Source organism: Oratosquilla oratoria, chromosome 18, assembly GCF_046742065.1.
Source record: "Oratosquilla oratoria isolate Oo_2021 chromosome 18, ASM4674206v1, whole genome shotgun sequence".
Classification (NCBI taxonomy): Eukaryota; Metazoa; Arthropoda; class Malacostraca; order Stomatopoda; family Squillidae; genus Oratosquilla; species Oratosquilla oratoria.
The window spans coordinates 59,028,157-59,052,125 of NC_134794.1; the positions used below are offsets into that span (position 1 = coordinate 59,028,157).

Sequence of the window (23,969 nt, forward strand, 5' to 3'; positions counted from 1 at the left end):
CAACATCAAGAAGTGCAGTATAATTGAATTTGGGAAAAGCAGGAAGAGAATATCAGGACAGTATAAAATTGATGGAAAGGAAGTGAAAAAAAGTAAATTTTGAAAAAGACCTAGGAGTAATCATCACCAAAGGCATGTTGCCAGATAAACATATAAATAAAATAGTTGGAGAAACACAATTTGTTGAGATCAATAAAGGTGGCCTTTAAATACCTGGATAAGGAAATGATTAAGAAAATATTACAAACACTGATAAGGCCAAAACTGGAATATGCAGCAATGACATGGTAACCCAGTACAAAAAAGAATATAAAAAAATTAGAAAGAATACGAAGAGCAATGACAAAGATGGCCCCAACACTTTCAAACCTGACATATGAACAAAGACTGGCTGAACTGGAATTGCCGAAGCTGAACAAAGAAGAGAACGAGGGGACCTACTAACCATCTACAGAATTATGAAAGGAAAAGAACGCCTTGATAGAGAGGACTTATTAAAATGGGACAGAGGAAAAACAAGAGGACATTCAATGAAACTCAAAAAGGATAACAACAGAAGAGACCTGAGAAAGAACAACTTCCCACACAGAGTGATAGATGTATGGAACAAATTGGATGAAACAATAGTGTGTGGAAACACAATACAAGAATTTAAGAACAAAATTGATCTTGCGAGATACAAAAACGGGTCACCACAAGCATAGCTCCCTTTTCCGTATAATACAACTAGGTAAATATATACAGTATATATATTTGTCTATATATAGATATATGGTATATATAGATATATGTGTGTATATATATATAATATATGTGTATATATATATATATATATATATATACACACACACACACACATATATAGAGATCTGAAAAAGAACAGCTTTCCCCATAGAGTAATAGACATTTGGAACAAGTTTAATGAGAAAGTGGTGTGTGCAAAAACAATACATGAATTTAAAAAAAGTTTAGATAAAATGAGATATGAAGACGGGACACCACGAGCATAGCTCCCCTTCCCGTAAAATACAACTAGGTAAATACAACTAGGTAAATATATATATGTATCCCTAAATGTTTTAATTCCAGATGTACTATTTATTACCCTCAAGCCAATATGGTAAGAATATTAGTACTCCAAAATGTATGATGGAAAAGTTGAAATATGAGGTTGGAATGAAAAGAGGACATTACATAAGAATGAAAAAATGGGGAAACACACCTTAGATTTAGATATAATGATATGACAGATTAACCCCTTCCATACGGTGACGCCTACGTAGGCTTCATGAGGAGCAAGGGGGTACGCGAGGCTGCCATATCGGCGTCTTGATTATATTTATTGTAGTTGTACCTGCATGACCCCCATACTCTGTAAACTGGCTTCATCATATTTTCTATGGTTATCAAAATTGACGGGTGAGAACTATCAATACAGTGGTGACTTTATTTTTTATAATGCGAGTATTATGACGCAACATCGTATGTCTGGCAGCTAATGCTGGGGTAAACAGGGTAAACAGGAAGGCACTGTAGGAGTTATTACAAATATATGGGATTGGGGGAAGCTGTTAAGGGCAGTCAAGAAATCTTACAAGAGTAATAGAGCCTGTGTTAGAATAGGAAATGGAGCAAGTGGTTTGAGGTAAAAGTGGGACTGCATCAGAGCTGTGTCATGTTGCCATGGCTATTCAAAGTGTACATGGATAGGGTAGCATGGGAGGTAAATATAAGGGTAATTGGCAGGGGGCTGGAGATAGTTAAAGATAGTGTAGAGAAGTGGGAGGAAAGCCAGATGTTGTTGTTTGCAGATGACACTGCACTTGTGGCAGGGTTAGAGAGAGGATTAAAGGAGTTTGTGATGGAGTTTGGGAAGGTATGTGATAGGAGAAAGTTGAAGGTAAATGTGGGTAAAGTAAGGTGATGAGATGTACAAGGGGAGAGGATGGCCGTGAATTAGAATTAAATCTTAAAGGAGAGGGACTGGAGGAATCAGATAGTTTTGTACTTGGAGTCACATGTGGCAGGCAATGGAGTGGAAGTGGAGGTAAATTGTATATTGAGAGAAGCAAGTAAATGTCTTGGGGAACTAAAATGTGTCATAAGAGATAGGCATTTGGGAATGAATGCTAAGAGAATATTATATGAAGAGGTGATTGTGCTGATGACGCTGTATGGGGTGGAGACTTGGAGTTTGAGGGATGCAGAAATGTTTAAATGCACTTGAGATGAAGTGTCTGAGAAGTATGTTAACCCCTTCCATACGGTGCCGCATACGTAGGCGGCATGAGGAGCAAGTGGATATGCGAGGCTGCCATATCGGTGTCTTGATTATATTTATTGTAGTTGCCCCTGCATAATGACATACTCTCTAAACTGTCTTCATCACATTTTCTATGGTTATCAAAATTCACGGGTGAAAGAGAGAACGATCGATATAAGCGGTGACTATATATTATGATGTGAGTATTATTACAACACATCGTACGTCTGACAGCTAATGCTGCCTGCGAGATTTTGGCCCGGAGTGAAGAGGTTAATGGTTACAAGGTTGGATAGAGTGAGGAGGTGAGGAGAGCAGGGTGGAAAAGAGCTGGCAAATAGGGCTGATGAAAGAGTATTGGGATGGTTTGGACACAAACAAGTGAAGAAAAATTAGCAAAAGAGTTGTGGAAGGCAGGGGTGGATGGAAGGAATGTGAGGGAACAACTGAGGATTAGATGGATAGATGGAGTGATAGAGACTTTGAGCAAGAGGGGAATGACTGTTGAGCAAGGAAGTGAGTAGGCATGAGATATGGGTGAGCAGAGAATATGGATGAGATTGTGTTGCAGTGCAAAGGAATTCTTTCCCTGTCCCCTCTCTTTTCTGTATCGAGCAAGGAAGGGAAGGGGCAGGGGATGGATGGAGGAGGGATGGGATGGAAATATATATATATATATGTGTATATGTATTTACCTAGTTGTATTTTGCGGGAAGGGGAGCTATGCTTGTGGTGTCCCGCCTTTGTATCTCGCAGTGTCTAGTTTGCTCTTAAACTCATGAATGGTTTTTGTGCATTTTTTTTTTTTTTTTTTTGAAAACTATTTTTGTTCAGATCTCTTCTATAGCTATGTTTTTTTTTTTTTTCTTTCCATGTCCTCTTGTGCTTCTCTTGTCCCAGTTTAACAAGTCCTCTCTATTGAGTATCTCTGTGCTCTTCATGATTCTGTAGATGGTCAGTAGGTCACCTCTCTTCCCTGCTCCAGAGTCGGTAACTCCAGTTTAGCCAATCTCTCCTCATATGACAAGTTTGCAAGTGCAGGCGACATTTTTGTGGCTGTTCTCTGGGTTCTTTCTATTCTTTCTATTTTCTTTACATTCTTTTTGGTACTGGGTGACCACAATATTGCCGCATATTCTAGTCTAGTCCTTATCAGTGTGACCAATATTTTCTTAATAATTTCTTCGTCCAAGTATGTAAATGCCACTTTTATTGATCTTAGCAAGTTGTAGGATTCTCCAACAATTTTGTTTATCTGTTTATCATAGGACAAGTCGTTTGAGATAGTTACACCCAAATCTTTTTTGGAACTCTCCTTTTTTACCCCCTTGGTTCCAGTTTTATATTGTCCTGATATTCTATTTTTGCTTTTTCCAAACTCCATTATGCTACACTTGTTAATATTGAAGTCCACTTCCCATTTCTGACTCCAGTTCCATACCTTATTCAGGTCTTCCTGGAGTGAGTTGCAATCTTTTTCAGTTTTTACTTTCATTTTAGGGGGTCTTTCTTGTTGTCCATCTTTCCAAATTTGTGAGCTCTCAATTGTAAAAACAGACCTGAAATGTCTGATCATAACTTCTGCCATTTCTGTGTCATCTATATATTCTTTATCTCCTTCACATAGTGTGTGTGTATGTATATATATATATATATATATATATATATATGTATATACAGTGTTCCCTTGCCACTTCGCGCTTCACATTTTGCGGCTTCAATGCTTCACAGGTTTTTCCAAAATATTCATAAAAAAAATCATCAAAAAATAATCAATTTTTCTTAAAACTTACCATGCTAACACATGAATGTTGTGCCTTTCTCGTGTATGTTTTGATAAATTATTAAAATGATAAATAATATCACTAGAGGGAATTTTATGAGAAAAAAATGCTATCAGTGCGACATCACAAAGTCATGCATTTAATAACCTATGTATATCTTGATCTATTAAGATTTTAGGAAAAAACAAAATTACAAGCTGTTTGTATGGTATTTGAGATTTTACATGCAAAAACAGGTTAGTCTAGGTAAAGTATTAAGATCGGAAAACATTTGTGAGGTCATCAATGACATCATACGGACTGACGGATGAAGAGACGGACATACATTGTTCAAATGCTCATGGAATATGGAAAATAAAAATTTGATTGTATCAAGTCGACATACAATTTTTTTTTCTAATACTTTTCTATCAGTGCCTCTGATCCCCCTTAATTACTATATAATAAATGTTAATTACTGTACAGTACAGTATATATATATATGTGTATATATATATATATATATACATATATATATATATATATATATATGTATATATATGTATATATATATATATATATATATTTATATATATATATATATATATACACACACATGTACATGGTTGGTAAATGTAAGGGTGGCATTTCACTACATGGTTTGGAAGCTTCAGAGTATGGTGCTTTGGTGTCTTGTCAACAGAAAGGAAAAGATACAAAGACTTTAAAGAATACAAAAAGCATTAGCCAAAATTATTCATAACATAGATGACAGAACATTTTATGGTAGCCTAAATAATTTGTAATTGCTACCATGAGAAGAATAAATTGATAAGAAATTTCATTGCTGCTTTTGGAAATATGAAAGGAATGTTCATAATTGACAGAGAAGTCTTCATATTTAAGAATGGAAGAATAACCAAAGAACATTGAAAAGAAAGTGTTTGAATATTAAAGAATACAATTTTCCATACAAATAGACTGATTTGAGGAACAACATTGAATAAGAAATAGTCCAGTCAGACAACATTAAAGAATTTGAAACCAGGATTGATCACTGCAAACACCGACAGGACCTCATGAGCTTACTTCTTATCCTGTATATTAAATCTATATAAAAAGAATTAGGTAAAAACACTGATAACATATAGGCAGTATTGTATAACATGGTGCAACCTGAGTGATATAGGTAAATGGTGTTAAATAATGTTGTGAAAAGACACTGCTTTTCCTTCTTTGGTTATTTTCCATTACAATTGACTGGTATTTTATCCACTGTGGAACACCGTATATGCATCACCATCATTCTGATCTACAGGTATACTTAACATGCACTAAATTTTTGTAATGCAATATGTTCATATGTTATTCCTCCATAGTCTAGCACTATACAACCATCTCAGTATGGCAGGAATCCCTTACAGCAGTGCGTGCTCCAGACTAGCAATACCTATAAATACCTACAGTTAAATACCCAACACTTATGTTGGTCTTAGTACCATCAGTATGAATAGGAATTCCAGGCACATGCTTCATCATATTGATTTTTGTTATTTTCTTATGAGAGCATATTGTACAGATTGTAGTAGTATAGGAGCTTCAGTGTCTGACCACTATAATGGGGTTGAATAGAAACAGCAGTGCCACATTATCACAAGTGCTACCACTTGATGGTTTAGTAATTGGAAGTGAAAGCACTAGTACACACACACACACACACACAAATACACGACTCGATGGCATGGTGGTAGCAATCATGGCTGCCACTACAGTGGTCCAGGTTTGAATCCCACCCAGGGCTGAAATAATTTCAGTATCGCTGCACTGCGAGTCATTACTCCAACTCTCCTGGGTGGGGAGTTGGGTGTGTGTGTGCATGTAAGGTCACAGCATTACCCATAGATCAGTCATATGTGAGCTCTGAGCTCTCTTCCAGGAGGGAAATAGCTGTCGATCACGAGTCCAACATGTGATGCAAGACCATGGTGAATGTCACACACACACACGCACATGCACACACACACACATACCTCATGGCGCTGTGGTTAGAGTTCACGCCTGCCATCACGGCGGTCTGGGTTCAACTCCCACCCAGGGCTGAAATAATTTCAGTATCACTTCGTTGTGGGGTCTTACTCCAACTCTCATGGGTGGGGAGTTGGGGGTGTGTGTGCGTGTAAGGTCACAGTATTACCCATAAATTGGCCACATGATCTCTGAGCTCTCATCCAAGAGGTTGATAACTGTCGATCACGAGTCCAACACATGATCCAAGACCATGGTGAATCACACACACACACACACACATTTACCTAATTGTGTATTTACAATAAGGTAAATACAAATACACACACACACACACACACACACATTTACCTAATTGTGTATTTACAATAAGGTAAATACAAATACACACACATGTACATGCACATGCACCCACATACATGCATGTACATGTGTGTATAGTTTATGTGTACTGGTATTTAAATGGCTTATCATTGTAATAGCTTTTATTGTATATTGATGATATTAATCATGAAGTTTTTTGTATCCATATGAGTGTATTTCAGTCACCTGACAAAATATCAATACATGTACTTGTTTGCACCATCCAAAGGTTTTGCCGCTGTGTAATGCCCCAACAGTACTGCTATGGGCAGTAGTACTTACCTGTATTTTCTTACATGCTTGCTGGGCCTCCTGCTACTCTTGTAATCTTTACAATTTTGGCTTTACCCAGGCGAAGTCCATCACCAGCAGCCTTTAAATATTCTCATTAGTTATGCCTTTAGGAATTGTGTGATTCTACAGCACTTTTCTATTAACCTCTGTGCTGAGCTGTAGGAGCCAACCTTTGCACTATATTTTGTTGCCTGTGTATGTGTAAGCGCACCATTGATGGACTGGGCACCTGTTCTAGCTGAATGGGGTGTGCCTGTCCCCCACGGGTGTCCGTGTGGGGGGTGTCATGTGTCGGAGGGGGGGCAGCGAGCGTGGTGACAACATGCGACGCTGCAAGAGTCAAGGTACACGCGCCCGCCTCGTCCGTGCTTTCACCACTGCAGGAGGGGGGACCTCTGGGGTGAGCTCTGGAGGTCTGGTTACCCCGGAGGACCCCAGTAGTCCCACCTCTCCAGGGGGGCCCCGCTCAGCAGGAGGAGGAGGAGGGACCCCCGCCAGCGGCGGCGGTGGTTCAAGCAGTGGTGGTGGAGTTGGTGGTGGAAGTGGTGGTGGCTTCGGGTGTGGTGGTGGGTCGTGTGCTATGGCACGCCTAGAGCAGAGGGCATTCTCTCTCTTACTCACCAGACACTACACCAGTATTGGTAGTAACGTCACCTACAATCATAACACCCTCCTATTGTAACCTCTTCCTTTACACAGTCTTGTAGTTGTCAACATCCATCCCTTACCTATTATGCACCATCACACTCAGTGGTGTAAGTACAAGTTTAGACAGATTGTGGAACATGATACTATGTCCTTAAATATGCACCATTAATTTTGAGTGTGATGATGAATAGCAGAGTTCACTTTTATTGAACTAACTAAATCTTAAGCTTCATGAGTAGATGTCACCCTGTAGAATGAGACTGAAGAGATTGTAGTACTTTCTCACAACATCTGTTCCTGAATTTCTTGAGTTTTGTGTATTTGAGGAGAAATTGAAGGCTAAATCCTGAAGTTAGTCTTCTCATCAATTTCTTCCTGAAGTGTCATCAATATCTCAGTTCAGGTTCCAGATTGAATGAGAGAGCTTTGTTCAGTTGCATTCTTGTAATAATGTTGTTGAGTAATTAGGACAGTAATGCTGTAACTAAAATGTTGTTGATGTTGAAAGTGCTTTTAATCTGGTGTCCAAATCTTAAATAAGAAAAGACTGCGTGCTTATGTTTTCTTCTGCCAGAGTAGACACGGTGCTATGCTGACAGTTTATTATACAAATACATATACATCCTTGACATGGCTAAAAGGTATGTAAGCAGGATGATACATTAGCAAGAGTTTCCTCCCCAGTTAGATATGTCCTAAAATCTTTGCAAGAAAAAGTCGGGGAGACCTGAAATCATGCAAAGTAACACATCTCCTTCCCTACCTAACATCAACTTATGCCCTTGTTGGTAATTATTTTAGCTACTCATTTTGTGTTCTCTTACTATGTGTGAGTTACATCTCTCACCTGGAAGCTAGATCTTCCCTTGCAAAATGTCCACTATCGTAGGTGACGTTGCTCTTTGTCAATGTGTTTGCTGTAGTTTTTCTTCATGTTTGCTCTCATTACCTCTGCTCTTTGTACTTTCAAATACTATTCTCTCAGTGTCAGTCGTATATAATAAATTTGCTGCATTTTATTACTCTCATTCTGCATTGCTGTAGTCACTCAATTTGAAAATTTGAAAATACTTTCCTTATCTATTTGTAAAAATGTATCATACACATTGCAAATTAAAAAATTGCCATTGGGTGATTGGTAGAATCACTTGGTGCATGACTCCACATATCTCACCTTCAGCCACACCTCTTTTGGGGTCCTCAGGACTGTTATATCTGCACTCTTGGCTTGCCACAGTTTAGGACCAGATTCCTTATCAAAAACCAAAGATATAGAAATATCTTTGGTTTGTGAAAAGGAATTTGTTTTTATTGATGTTGATATCTATAGATCTTCTGTATTTTCCACATGAAGATATCTCTGCATAGATTCTTGATTCATTAAGATGCATGCAATTTGAATTTGGCACCATGGAGCATCACTTCCCTCTTTTCTTCTTCAAATTTTAAATGTTGCATGATTGGTACTACTGTCACTGATATATTTTCAAGTATGGTATGTAACTGTCTATGCAATCTTTTCAGATTACAATTCTGTAAAATATATTGTTTTTACATTTATTGCCCATCTACTTTTAAGAAATACCCTTTTCATTTTATTCCATTTTTATCCTAGCTCTAATTAAAAAAAAAAAAAAAAAAAAAAAAAAAAAAAAAAAAAAAAAAAAAAAAAAAAAAAAAAAAAAAAAAAAAATTATGTATATATATATATATAGTATATATATATATATATATGTATATATATATATATATATATATATATATATATATATATATATACACATACACACTGAATGGTTCCCAGTGATCAATTAATATCTTTTTCAACCACAAATCACTTTTAATTCCATGCCATCGCAATCGAGACTGAGAGTTGCTCGAAGGAGGCATCCATTGGAAATTGAAACGTGGACGAGCCGAGGATTCGAACCTGGCTAACCTGTAACAAAGTTACAGTGACGTAATCTCTCTTGGTAGCGTATTGGTTTACGTCACTGTAACTTTGTTACGTGTTAGCTGGGTTCGAATCCTCGGCTCGTCCGTTTCAATTTCCAACGGATGCCTCCTTCGAGCGACTCTCAGTCTCAATTGCGATGGCATAAGATTAAAAGTGATTTGTGGTTGAAAGAGATATATATATATATATACAGATGCTCCTCAACTTACGTTTTAGTTATGTTCTGAACGACCGAACGTAAGTTGAAAATGAATGCAAGTTGTTACTGTACTATACATCCGTAAATTTTATTACCGTATCGTTTAAAACACCCCTAAATTATTAATTATACACATAGCATTGTAAAATAATAACATTAATTTCAAATAAATTAAATTCAAGCAACATAAATTGAGATGGTGGAGGAGGAGGGGGAGGAGGATGAGGCAAGGCACGTTCAGTCTGTCATTTGTGCCATGTAAACAATGGACGCAGCGTCATGCGTAAGTATCGTTTGAACTACGGAGAGCGCGCTAAACTAAAGAATTCACTAAAAAAAAAAAAAATACAATTTTTTTTTTTAACAGTCAGTTCAAATGTAAAATAGAAAAAACGTAAAACGAATGAACGTAAGCAGAGGAGCGTCTGTATATATATATATATATATATATATATATATATATATATATATCTATATATATATAAATAAAGAGTGTTCAGGATAAATTTGATTTTTTTTTTATGTTCTGTCATTTCAGAACCATTTGAAGGATTTAATAGTGGTAAAGTGCAACAGATAGCTGATATTGTGTACTATTGGTTGGTGTGAGAGCTAGAGAGCATGGATGACTGGAAAGCACTGGAATATTGGAAGAAAGTGATCTTCATCATGATGATTTGTGCCAGATTAAAAAATTTGGGAATTTTAGCTTTAGCTCAGTGCTCCTTGAATATTGTGAGCTGGAGAATTAACAGAGACATGGAAGAAGTGGCTAGCAGAAAGGATCATCATAACAGGTGTACTGACTCTGTCCACTCAACGAAATTCATTGAGAAGCTGCAAAAAAAGGTGTGGCAAGATTCAGGCAAGGAAATACTGTCCTTGGCGAGAGAGATGAGCATTGGAGTGGCATCTATGAAGAAATCGCTGAATGAGGATCTTTGTTACTGCTTATACAAGAGGTACAAGGGCCAACTACTCACTGCCAAGGCCCAAGATAACCACTTTACAAAAGCCAAGAAACTCTTCAACAAGGTCAAACACCCAGTCAAGCCAGGTATGCTCTGGTTCTTCTAAGATAAGAACTTCTGCCAGGACCTGTTGCACAATGTGCAGAACAATAGGTGGCTAGCCTATGGTCCACACAAAGTACCACATTTCATGAAGACCAAATTCCCTCTAACTATATTTATCAAGTTGTATTTTACGGGATGAGAGCTATGCTCATAGTGACCTGCTTTTGTTTCTCTCTGCATCCAGTTTGTTCTTAAAGTCTTGTATAGTTTTGACACTGTTTCCCTATTTGGTTTGTTTCAGACATCAATCACTCTGTGTGGGAAACTATTCTTTTTCAAATCTCTTCTATAACTGTCCTTCTTTAGCTTCTTCTCATGTCCTCTTGTTTCACTTTTGTCCCACTTTCAATCTGCTGCCACTTTCACCCCTTGTACATCTCATCACCTTACTTTTACCCACATTTATCTTCAACTTTCTTCTTTCACACACTCTCCCAAACTCTGTCACTAACTTCCTCAATTCCTCCTCTGATCCTGCTACAAGCGCAGTGTCGTCCGCTAACAACAGCTGGCTCACCTCCCACTTTTCTCCATTTTCTTTAACCATCTCCAATCCCTGACCCACCACCCTTGGCTTTACCTCCTGCACCACCCCATCGATGTATAAGTTGAACAGCCAGGGCAACATAACACATCCCTGACGAAGTCCCACCTTTACCTCAAACCACTCACTCTCTCCTTGTGTCAAGTCACTCACTTGAGATAATTACTCCAATGTCCCTTTCTGAGTCAACATTTTTGACTTCCTTGGTACCAATTTTGTATTGACCCAATGGTCTTTGGGTGTGTTTCCAGGAAAGGCTACATCATACCGCCCCACAGCTTTGAAGAGGGACTCAGACTCATTTCAGATGGCTATATTAAGTTTCTGTCCACTGTTGTCAAGCCCTGGGTGGAGAGGGTGGCTGCTGGAAGACCATATGTGTGGCAGCAGGAGTCTGCTTCATGTCGCACCTCCAGGAAAACCCAGAAGGGGCTGTCTGAGAACTTCTACGACTTCAATAGTCCCAACATCTGGCCATATTGCAACCCCATGGATTATTACATGTGGGGGTGTAGTTGAAAAAGACACCAATTGTACTGCCTGCAATGTAACACCAAGGACGAGTTGATTGCCAGGATCAAACTGGTGTTCAGGTGTCTCTCAAAGGACACCATGAAGGTTGCAGGTTCAGGTTCCACCTGGAGGCCATAGTGGAGGCTCAGGGGGGCTTCTTTGAGTGAGCTGTATTTGACAAAAGATCCTCTAAGAGATGCACTTTGAGTTTTGAGAATACATAAATTTTTGGCCAAGATATGATATTTTTCTTTTCTTTCCAAAAGTGTCAAATTTATCCCTAACACCTTGTACAAATATATATATATATATATATATATATATATATATATATATATATATATATATATATATATATATATGTGTGTGTGTGTGTGTGTGTGTATACATATATGAACATATATACATATGCAAAATAACCACAGAAGGGAAACTTGTAGACAGTAAGTACTTTTGTATATTCTTCAGACTAAATGAAATAGATACAGAGTTGTTTAAATATAAGTATCAGGAAGCAACAGCAAGAGGGGAGACAGTACAATGCAGAGGGGAGGCCTGACCTCCATCAACCTGACTAACACAAAATGGTTCAATCTGCCAGAAACATGATGGTCACCATTTGGGTTACCAAGATGGTGACCAAGATGTTTCTGCCAGATTGAACCATTTTGTGTTAGGTCAGTGGAGGTAGGTCTCCCCTCTGCATTGTATTGTCTCCCCCCTCCTCTCCCACTGTTGCTACCTGATACTCATATTTAAGCAACTCTGAATCTCATTTAGTCTGAAGATATAATATACAAAAGTACTTACTATCTACAAGTTTCCTTTCTCCTATGGTTATTTTGTATTTTTGCATCATGGTGATGTGATTGCTTGCATATATATATATATATATATATATATATATATATATATATATATATATATATATATATATATATATATATATATAAGGTATATATATATATATATATAGTATAAAGTGGAATCTCGATTAATGAGTACCTTGCATAACAAACCCAAATTTTGTTAAAATTATTCTCCTAATGAGCAGCGCTTCACATAATGAGCCGTGAAGAGACAACATTAGCTCCCTTATATCCTACTAGTAACTTACTCCCAGCCAGAGTTGGCATTTTGTGCAGTTGATTGTATTTAGCAGACTTTTGGAATATAACAGATTTTTAAGTATGGGATTCGTTTGAGTAAACATTGAAAGTATTTTATATTTGCCCTAATTTCAGGAATGTTTATCAAACATTGTGTATAGTAACAACTTATGACACTGTTGTAACAAATATAAGAAAATTCACCACAGAGAATAAATCGTAAAAAATAGATTACAAATATAGCAGCTCTGGCAACCAGTCTACTGCCTTCTTGCTTTCCTCAGCATTTAACACTCATTGTGTTAGTATCTTAATGTTGCTTGTGATCACTTTATTTCAATTAAACTTGTTAATCTTATATTTATTTTAAGTAAACATTCATTTAATATGATATTTATCTTAGATTATCCAAAAGACCTGCTTTAATTCAGTGGAATTGTGTTTTTTAAATTAATATGTTCAAGGTCCAAAATCCATTACATCTTTTTTTTTTTTTCTTATGGGAAAATTAAATTCAGTTGACTAGTAATTACAGTAATGAGTGATGTTTTGCAATGAATTAAACTTCAAATAAGGGTTCACTCTCTATAATATATACATATATATATATATATATATATATATATATATATATATATATATATATATATATGTATATATATATATATATATAATGTGTGTGTGTGTGTATATATATATATATATATATATATATATTATATATGTATATATATAAATGGAATAAGGCATAAGACATAATAAGTAAAAAAAAAAAAAATTAAGGAAACAACAAAAAGTTTGACTCAAACGACTACTTGACAGTAGAGTCATCTAGAGGCACCATGTCAAAATATGATATAAACAGAAGATCTGAAACACCAGTGGCCATGCAATTTTATGACGATTCATTCTCAGGATTCGGTAAGTACAAAAGAAGGAGTTTAAGTCGAATCTTAGATATAGAAGGGGGAATGAACAAAAATAGAAAATGGTGGGAGAATGAAATCATGGACTTAAGGAAAGAAATTGTTGAACTAATGGATTACTTAGCACAAGCTAACATTGAAATATTTGACCTAAGGAAACTAACTCTGAACTAAGAACTGAACTTAGGGAAATGAAAAATTATGTAAGAGAGGTGAAGTGTAAAAATGAAAAGAAGAAAATGAATTATATTACCAATAATGAAAACCTAAAAAATGAGGTAAATAACAAAATACAAGAAATGACTAAAAGAATTGAAGAAAACTTAGGTGAGGAAAGTATCTAAAAGATTAAGAAATGGAAGGAAAACATAGAAAATAAAGAAATTGCCTTTAAAGAAATAGTCCAACAATAAATGCAGGAAAATACAAAAGAAACAATTATCCAAGTAATAAAAAGGCAAATTGGGTAAGAGATGCAGTGGATAGGAAAAAAATGTATTGTGGTATATGGACTAAAAGAAAAACATGGTCTGGCAAGGTACATGAGAGAAAAAGAAACAGCAATAGCAATCCTAAAAGAAATTCAGGATGGAGACCAGGAAGTAGAGAAAGACATTGATGATATATATAGAATTGGTCATTATTCTAAGGAAAGAAATTGACCCCGAAAGATAAAACTAAGATCACAAATGGTAGTAGACATATTTGAAAAAGTAGGCAAGTTGGCAAGGAGTGAACATTGCAGTAAGATATGGATAAAAAGAGAAATGAGTATTGAGGAATAAGTAAAAGAGAAGACACTATGAGATGAAGCTAAGGGAAAAAAATGCAAAGAGTATATTGGAGAGTAATTGACATGAGACTGAGAAAATGGTACATCAGAATGGGCGAACCAAAAACAGAAAAAAGATGGAGAAAGGAAGAAATTAAAAGTGGCCTATACTAACATTGACAGATTAATTTCAGGACTGAATGAACTTAATGACTACCTGTTAGAAGAAAAACCAAACATAATGGGAATTGTGGAGACTAAATTAAGGGATGCAATATCACCCATCAATGTTGGACAAGGGCTATACAATTACTGGATCAAAAACAGAGATGAGAAACAGGGAAGAGGAATCATGTACTTGGACAAGAAAAACTTGAATGTGATAAAAATTGCAGAGGGCAAAGGTAATGTATAGCTGATCATGATAAAAGTTGAAGACAAGGGCATGAAAAGTAGAGAGTTTGTGGGGACTTATGTGCCCCCAAAAATGAATGCCTGGAAAGAGAATGAGCATATGAAAATGCTAGAAGATACAAGGCATTCCTTAAATGAGATACTAATGGGCAGAGGTAACCTAGTAATAATGGGGAACTTTAACTGCAGAGAAATTTGTTGGGAGGACATGACAGTGAAAGGCGGAGAAGACTTGTGGGGTAATGTATTACTGGACATGACCATGGAATATACAATGACACAGTGGGTCAGTGAAAACACCAGATACAGAAATAATGAGGAGCTGTCGAGACTAGATTTAACATTTACAACAGAACCTGAAATTGTAAATAAAATTCAGTACAAGACACCAGTTGGAAAGAGTGACCATATACTTATAGAGACTGAACATGGAGAGAAATGAAAAGCATAGGAAAGGAAGATTGATGTACAACAAAATGGACTTTGGAAAACTAAAGAAATTCCTTCAGAATGCAAATTGGGAAAATTTTTACATGAAAGAGACAAAAGTGGAAGAGAAATGGAATATCTTGATGGATAATTATAATGAAGGAGTGAATAAGCATGTACCAATGTACCAAGACAGAAGCTAGAGAGTGTACATTAAATGCTGTTTCAACAGAAGATGCAATGAGACAAAAGATAGAAGAGACAGAGCTTGGAAAAGATGGAGAAAAGATAAAAAATAAAAATAAAAAAAATGGAAAATGGCAAATATATATAAACTATAAAAATGAGTATGTAAAAGTGTGAAGAGAGGAAAAAGGAATTATGAAAAAGACATTATAGATAAATACAAAGAGCAACCCAAACTATTCTCTAGATATGTGAATAGTAGACTTAAAAATAAACAGGAAATGGTGAAACTATGCCAAGGAAATATAGAATACACAGAAGATCTAGAAATGGCCAAAGTCATGAATAATCACTTCAAGTCTGTTTTCACTAGAGAGAAGGCACCATATTGGGATGAAGGAAATGAAGTGTGATCTCCCCCCCATGAGTGAGATAATAATAACACAAAAAGAAGAAATGGAACATTTATCAAACCTGGATGACCAGAAATCACATGGCCTGGATGGAAATGCAAATTGGATTCTAAAAGGATGCAAAGAAGAACTAATGGACAAAAGACATAATATAATAAGGTGCTCACTTAAAGAAGGAAAAATACCAAAAGAGTGGGAAAAATGCTAACATTGTACCAATATATAAAGGAGGAAACAAGGAAGAACCAACTAACTATAGCCCAGTCTCACTAACAAACATGATAGCCATAATTTGTGAGAAATTTATCAAGAATAGATGGGTAAAACACCTGGAAGACAATAATATAATAAACCTAAGACAATTTGGGTTCAGACAAGGAAGATCTGAAGAAGAACAGTTTTCCACATAGTGTGGTGGATACTTCGAACAAACTGGACAAAAAAATAGTGTGTGCAAAAACCATTCATGAATTTAAGAGCAAATTAGACACTGTGAGATACAAAGGCAGGACACCACAAGCGTAGCTCTCCTTCCTGTAAAATACAACTAGGTAAATACACACCAGATATAATAGGGATTGTGGAGACAAAATTGAAAGGATCATTACAACCAAATAGTATAGACCAAGGATTATATAACTGTTGCATCAGAAACAGAGAAACAAAACAGGGTGGAGAAGTCATGTTGCAAACCAAGAAAGGCTTAAATGCAACAAAAATCACAGGAGAGAACAATGTGGAGTTGATTATGATAATAGTTGAGGATAGAGATATGAAAAATAGAAAGTATGCAGTGATTTATGTCCCACCTAAAACTTATGCATGGAATGAAAGTGAACACTCCAAAATGCTGGAAGATACAAGAAAAATACTAAATGAAATACTAAAGAAGGAAATCTGGTTTTATGGATGACTTTAACTCATAAGAAATATGTTGGGAAGAATTGACTGTGAAAGGTGGAGATCACTGGGGAAACATATTACTGGAAATGACCCATGATTACACATTGATGCAATGAGTCAAAGAAAATACCATATATAGAAATAACAATTAACCCTCAAGATTGGATTTGATATTCACATCAGAACCTGAAATTGTGGATAAAGTCAAATACAAGACACCAATTGGAATTTTTTTTATCACATACTACTAGAAATTGAATTAAATGAAGAAACAAATATAGAAATGAATAAAAAACACAGAAAAGGAAGACTAGTATATAACAAAACAGATTTTGGGAAACTTAGAATATTCTTTCAAGAAGCAAATTGGGAAAAATTTAAAAAATTAAGAAACAAAGGTGAAAGAGAACTGGACAATTTGGAAGGAAATCTATAACAAAGGAGTGGATAAGTATGTACCTAGACAAAAACAGGAAAGGGTATACATAAAATCCTGGTATAATGAAAAGTGCAGTGAGGCAAAAGGAAAAGATGGAAAAAAAAAAAATCTGAGAAATGAAAAATATACACCAAACTAAGAAATTAATATATAAAAATACATAGGGAAGAAAAAAGAAATTATGAAAAGGACATAATAGAGAAATGTAAATATCAACCCAAATTATTTTATAGATATATAAACAGCAAACTAAAAATAAACAGGAAATACTTCAATTATGTCAAGGTAACAGAGAATGCACAGAAGATGTAGAAATGGCAGATATTATGAACAAACATTTCAAATCTGTATTCACCAAAGAAAAAAAATCTACAAAACTGTGGTCAAAGAAATAAAGTAAGATTTCCTCCAATGAAGGAATTAAATATTACTCAGAATGAAATAAGGAATCAAATTTTAAAGCTTGACATTAACAAATCACATGGCCCAGATGGAGTTGCAAACAGGATACTAAAGGAATGTATAGATGAACTAACAGGAAAAATATACAAAATAGTTCAATGCTCACTCAAAAAAGGAAAACTACTAGGAGATTGGAAAAATGCCAATATAGTACCAATATATAAGGGGGGAAATAAAGAAGACCCAACAAATTATAGACTGGTGTCCCTAACAAGTACAATAATTAAAATTTGTGAGAGAATCATCAAAGATAGATGGACAAAATATCTGGAGGAGAACAATATACTGAACCCAAGGCAATTTGGATTCAGACAGGGAAGATCATGTATCACTAATTTGATTTGTTTCTATTCAAGATTGATAGATATATTACAAGAAGGGGATGGCTGGGCAGACTGTTCCTTACTGGACTTACAAAAGGCATTTGATAAGGTACCACACATAAAATTGCTGTATAAACTGGAAACAATAGGAAGTATACATGGAAAACTATTGAATTGGATGGAGGACTTCCTATATGGAAGAAAAATTAGAGTACTGCTCAGAGACAAATATTCAAATTGAGAAGAAATGGGTAGTGGCGTCCCACAGTGGTCAGTGCTAGCTCTAATAATGTTTGCTATATATGTGAATGATATGGATGAAAGTATTGAATGTTACATGAACTTCTTTGCGGATGACGCAAAGTTATTAAAGAGAATAAACTCCGAAATAGACTGCCAGTCATTACAGAGTGATCTGAACAAAGTCTCAGAGTGGAGCAAGAGATGGTAGGTGGCATTCAACATCAAGAAGTGTAGTATAATTGAATTTGGGAAATGCAAGAATAGAATATCAGGACAGTATAAAATTGATGGAAAAGAAGTAAAGAAAGTAAATTCTGAAAGGGACTTAGGAGTATTTATCACCAAAGACATGTTGCCAAATAAACATATAAATAAAATAGTTGGAGAAACATACAATATGTTGAGATCAATAAAGGTGGCCTTTAAATACCTGGATAAGGAAATGATTAAGAAAATATTACAAACACTGATAAGGCCAAAACTGGAATATGCAGCACTGATATGGTCATCCAGTACAAAAAAAGAATATAAGAAAATTAGAATACAAAGAGCAACAATAAAAATGGCCCCAACACTTTCAAACCTGACATATTAACAAAGACTGGCCGAGCTGGAATTGCTGACCCTGGAACAGAGAAGAGAATGAGGGGACCTACTAACCATCTACAGAATTATGAAAGAAAAAGAATGTCTTAATAGAGAGGACTTATTAAAGTGGGACAGAGGAAAAACAAGAGGACATGCAATGAAACTCAAAAAGGACAGCTACAGAAGAGATCTGAAAAAGAACAGCTTCCCACACAGATTGATAGATATATGGAACAAATTGGACAAAAAATAGTTTGTGCAAAGACAATACAAGAATTTAAGAACAAACTTGATCTTGCGAGATATAAAAATGGGTCATCACGAGCATAGCTCCCCTTCCCATAAAATACAACTAGATGTATTACCTAGTTGTATTTTATAGAACAAGAGCTATGCTCTCATCCCGTAAAATGTGTGTGTGTGTGTGTAGATATATATATATATATATATATATATATATATATATATATATATATACACACACATATTTATCTAGTAGTATTTACTTAGTTGTATTTTGCGGGAAGAGGAGCTATGCTCGTGGTGCCCTGCCTTTGTATCTCACAGTGTCTAGTTTGCTCTTAAATTCATGAATAGTTTTTGCGCATACTATTTCATTGTCCAGTTTGTTCCAAGTGTCTACCACTCTATGTGGAAAACTGTTTTCCTTCAGATCTCTTCAGTAGCTATGTTTTTTTATTTTCCATGTCCTCTTGTGCTTCTCTTGTCCCAGTTCAACAAGTCTTCTCTATCAAGTATTTGTGTACCCTTCATGATTCTGTAGATGGTCAGTAGGTCACCTCTCTCTCTTCTTTGCTCCAGAGTCGGTAACTCCAGTTTAGCCAATCTCTCCTCATATGACAAGTTTGCAAGTGCAGTTCCATTTTTGTTGCTGCTCTCTAGGTTCTTTCTATTTTCTTTATATTCTTTTTGGTACTGGGTGACCACAATGTCACTGCATATTCTAGTCTAGTCATTATCAGTTTGACCAACATTTTTTTAAATAATTTCTTCGTCCAAATATGTAAATGCCACTTTTATTGATCATAGCAAGTTATAGGATTCTACGACAATTTTGTTTATCTGTTTATCATAGGATAAGTTGTTTGCGATAATTACACCCAAATCTTTTCTCAGATCTCTCCTTCTTTACCTCCTTGGTTCCAATTTTATATTGTCCTGATATTCTATTTTTGCTTTTTCCAAACTCCATTATGCTACAGGTGTTGATATTGAAGTCCACTTCCCATATCTGACTCCAGTTCCATACCTTATTCAGGTATTCCTGCAATGCTTCACAATCCTTTTCAGTTTTTACTTTCCTTAACAGTTTGGCGTCATCTGCAAAGAAGCTCATCTAACATTTCACATCATCATCCATCTCATTCACATAAATAGTAAACATTATTGGAGCCAATACAGATCCTTGCAGTACTCCACTGATCACCTCTTTCCAACCTGAGTATTTTTCTCTGAGCACTACTCTCATCTTTCTACCTATCAGGAAGTCCTCCATCCAATTTAAGTAGATTCTCTTGTATCCCTCCTATATGTTCCAGTTTTTTAAAATAATTTTTTGTGTGGTACTTTGTCAAAAGCTTTTTGTAAGTCCAGGAAGGCACAATCAGCCTATCCATTCCTTTCTTGCACTATGTGTATTAACCTTGAGTAGAAACATATTAAGTTTGTGGTACATGATCTTCCTTGTCTGAACCCAAATTGTCTTGGGTTTATTATATTATTGTCTTCCAGGTGTTTTACCCATCTATTCTTGATTATTTTCTCACAAATTTTAGCTATAGTGCTTGTTAGTGAGACTGGCCTGTAGTTAGTTGGTTCTTCCTTGTTTCCTCCTTTATGTATTGGTACAATGTTAGCATTTTTCCAGACTTTTTTTTTTTTTTTAAATGAGCAACTAGTTGTATTTTATGAAAAGGGGAGCTATGCTTGTATTGGTGGTGGTCCGAGTTCTATTTTACGGGAAGGGGAGCTATGCTCGTGGTGTCCCATCTTCATGTCTCATTTTATCTAGACTGTTTTTAAATTCATGAATTGTTTTTGCACACACCACTTTTTCGTATAACTTGTTCCAGATGTCTATTACTCTGTGGGGAAAGCTGTTCTTTTTCAGTTCCCTTCTATAACTGTCTTGATTTTCTTTCCGTGTCCTCTTGTATGTCTACTATCCCATTTCATTAGATCGTCTCTATCAATAGTTTCTATGCCTTTCATGATTCTATAAATGGTTTATCAAGTCTCCTCTCCTCTTTGCTCTAATGTCTTTAGCTCAAGTTCTGCTAATCTCTCTTCATATGATAGTCGTGAGAGTGTTGGTGCCAATTTTGTAATTGCTTTTTGTATTTCAAGTTTTGTTATAAATTTTTTTGTACTTGGTGACCATGTCATCACTGCATGTTCCAATCTTGGTCTTATCAAAGTGACTATTATTTTCTTCATCATTTCTTCATCCAGGTATGTAAATGCCACTTTGATTGTTTGTATTAAATGATAAGTTTCTCCAAAAATCTTGTTTATATGTTTCTCAGGGGACATATTCATAATAATGACTCCCAGGTCCTTCTCATTTTCTACTTTTTTTTATTTCTTCTCCCAATTTATATGATCCTGTTATTCTGTTTTTGCTTCTTCCAAATTCCATTATACTACACTTCTTAGTATTGAATTCCATCTCCCACTTCCTACTCCATTCCCATACTTTGTTGAGATCACTCTGTAGTGACTCACAATCTTCTTTAGTGTTCACTTTTTTCAACAATTTTGCATCATCCGCAAAGAAGCTCATATAACTTTCAATTTCTTTATCCATATCATTGATATATATAGTAAACATTATATATATATATATATATATATATATATATATATATATATATATATATATATATATATGCAGAAAAAAATACTTGGAAATAAGAAGCTTAGTCCAAACATTTTCGTCTATTTAAGACATTATCAAGGAATACACAGTTACAGAGACATAAGAAGATATATAGCATAGCTTCTGAATAAAAATATCCAAAACACTTAGTAGACACTTCTCATAAAATGGCTTACAAAATTTTCCATAACACCTCACACGAAAGAAAAATATTTGACAAAAAGAACCTTTTGGTTCTTCCTTACAGTGAGAAATAAGTTGGTCTACCTAATATTCTCAAACAATTCAACATCAACTTGGTTTTCAAAAATAACAATACTATAAAAAGTAAATGAGGGTTGTGTTTACTCTATTCCATGCCTTAAATGTAACAAATTTTATATCGGCCAAACTGGTAAAGACTTAATAACTAGGATAAATCAGCACAAATATAGTGTAAGGAGTGGGCAAAATTCCAGTGGCCTTTTTATCCATGTAAGAGACCACAACCATCCTATTGCCCGGGATAATTCTAATGTAATAATTTCTTGTAGATCTTTATTAGAAAGAAACATTATCGAATCCAGTCACATTAAGCAAACCTTTGACCATAATATTAATTTAAGTTTAGGATTATATAAACTTGATGATTTTGTTATTGATAAAATTGTAAAACATTCTCCAAGTGTTACTAGGCCGGGGTGACGTAACGTCATGTGACCAAACGTCATTAAAAGTAAACATACGTCTCAATCTGATTATGAAGCATCTTGTGTGTCCTTCCCATGTTCCTAGCTTGTCTTCTACTTTATGTATATATATATCCGCCTATGTCTCTGTAACTGTGTATTCCTTGAGAATGTCTTAAATAGACGAAAATGTTCGGACTAAGCTTCTTATTTCCCAGTGTTTTTTTCTGCATATTATTTTCACGTGTGCCTTGTGAATTACTGCAATATAATATATATATATATATATATATATATATATATATATATATATATATATATGTATATATAATATATATGTGTATACTGTATTTATATATAATATATATATATATATATATATTTATCCATATATATTTTTTTCATTCATTCATTACAAAAGTCCATTATGGCCAATGATGACAGCATATGTTACTTGAATGATGGTTGATTATCGAATGGTGTATTCTCAGGGAGGTTGCTGGTTTTGTCGTATGGCTCACGAAGTTTATGCATGACTTGCCCATCATAACAGAAGTTTGGCACATTATTTGAAGTTGTGGGAAGAAGTAACTCTTCCTCTTCTGTGATGTCGTTCCCTTTTTAAGGTGTGTTGGGCAGTACCAACCTGCTCTAAGACTGCAACCACATTGTTTATTGTTGTTTTCTTAGTTGTATGGTCACTAGTGAGGGTTTCTATGTTAGATGGCACAATTTTGTATTTCTCTAAAGTGGTCCTAGTTTGGATTTTATGGCACTTTTTAGGACCAACTGGTTTTGGTGTCCAATTCTTAGTTGCCCATATAAAATTTATTTTGTGAGCCATCGGTCAGGTATACAGATCACATGACAACCACTGCAGTTGATGTTTCATGAGCATGGCCTCAATAGTTGTGCTTTTTGCACATTCCAGGATATATATATATATATATATATATATATATATATGTGTATATGTATACGTTGTACTGTGTATATATATATATATATGATTTTCATCTTATTAACGACAATAACGTTTCAATTTCAATTCCTTACAAATGCAATTCAGACTAACAGGAGCATGTAGGTCGATGGAAGCATAATTGGAAACTAAATCATTATTGAGTTGAGGGCTTGAACCTAGCCCACATGTCACAAATGGATAGTGACCATTCAGCACCTGAAAGTATATATGTGTATATATTATGGATACATACATATATATATATATATATATATATATGTGTCATAAATATACATATGTATACAAAGACATGACACCGGACATACATATCAATAAAATAGTTGGAGAAAACTTCAACCTATTAAGGTCAGTGAAAGTGGCAATTGACTGCTTGGATAAGGAAATGATTAAAAAAATATTAGTTACACTAATAAGACCAAAACTGGAGTATATGCAGCAGCACTATGGACACCCAGTACTAAAAAGAATATAAAGAAATTAGAATACAAAGAGCAACAACAAAGTTGGCATCAACTCTCTCCAAATTAACATACAAACAAAAATTGCCCAAATTGGAACTACCAAC

The 23,969-nt window shown here is 35.2% G+C and overlaps 1 protein-coding gene across 6 annotated transcripts in view; it reads left to right on the forward strand.

Annotated features, from left to right (window-relative positions):
* Tomosyn (syntaxin-binding protein tomosyn) overlaps positions 1-23,969 on the forward strand; it is an 870,373-nt gene that overhangs the window by 569,744 nt on the left and 276,660 nt on the right. Inside the window, exon 14 of one of the 6 annotated variants that reach the window (XM_076202141.1) lies at positions 6,947-7,052. The exons of the other annotated variants lie outside the window; for them this stretch is intronic. Coding sequence (XP_076058256.1) covers positions 6,947-7,052 — 106 coding nt within the window. The remainder of the gene's footprint in view (positions 1-6,946; positions 7,053-23,969) is intronic. 6 annotated transcript variants of the gene reach the window in all.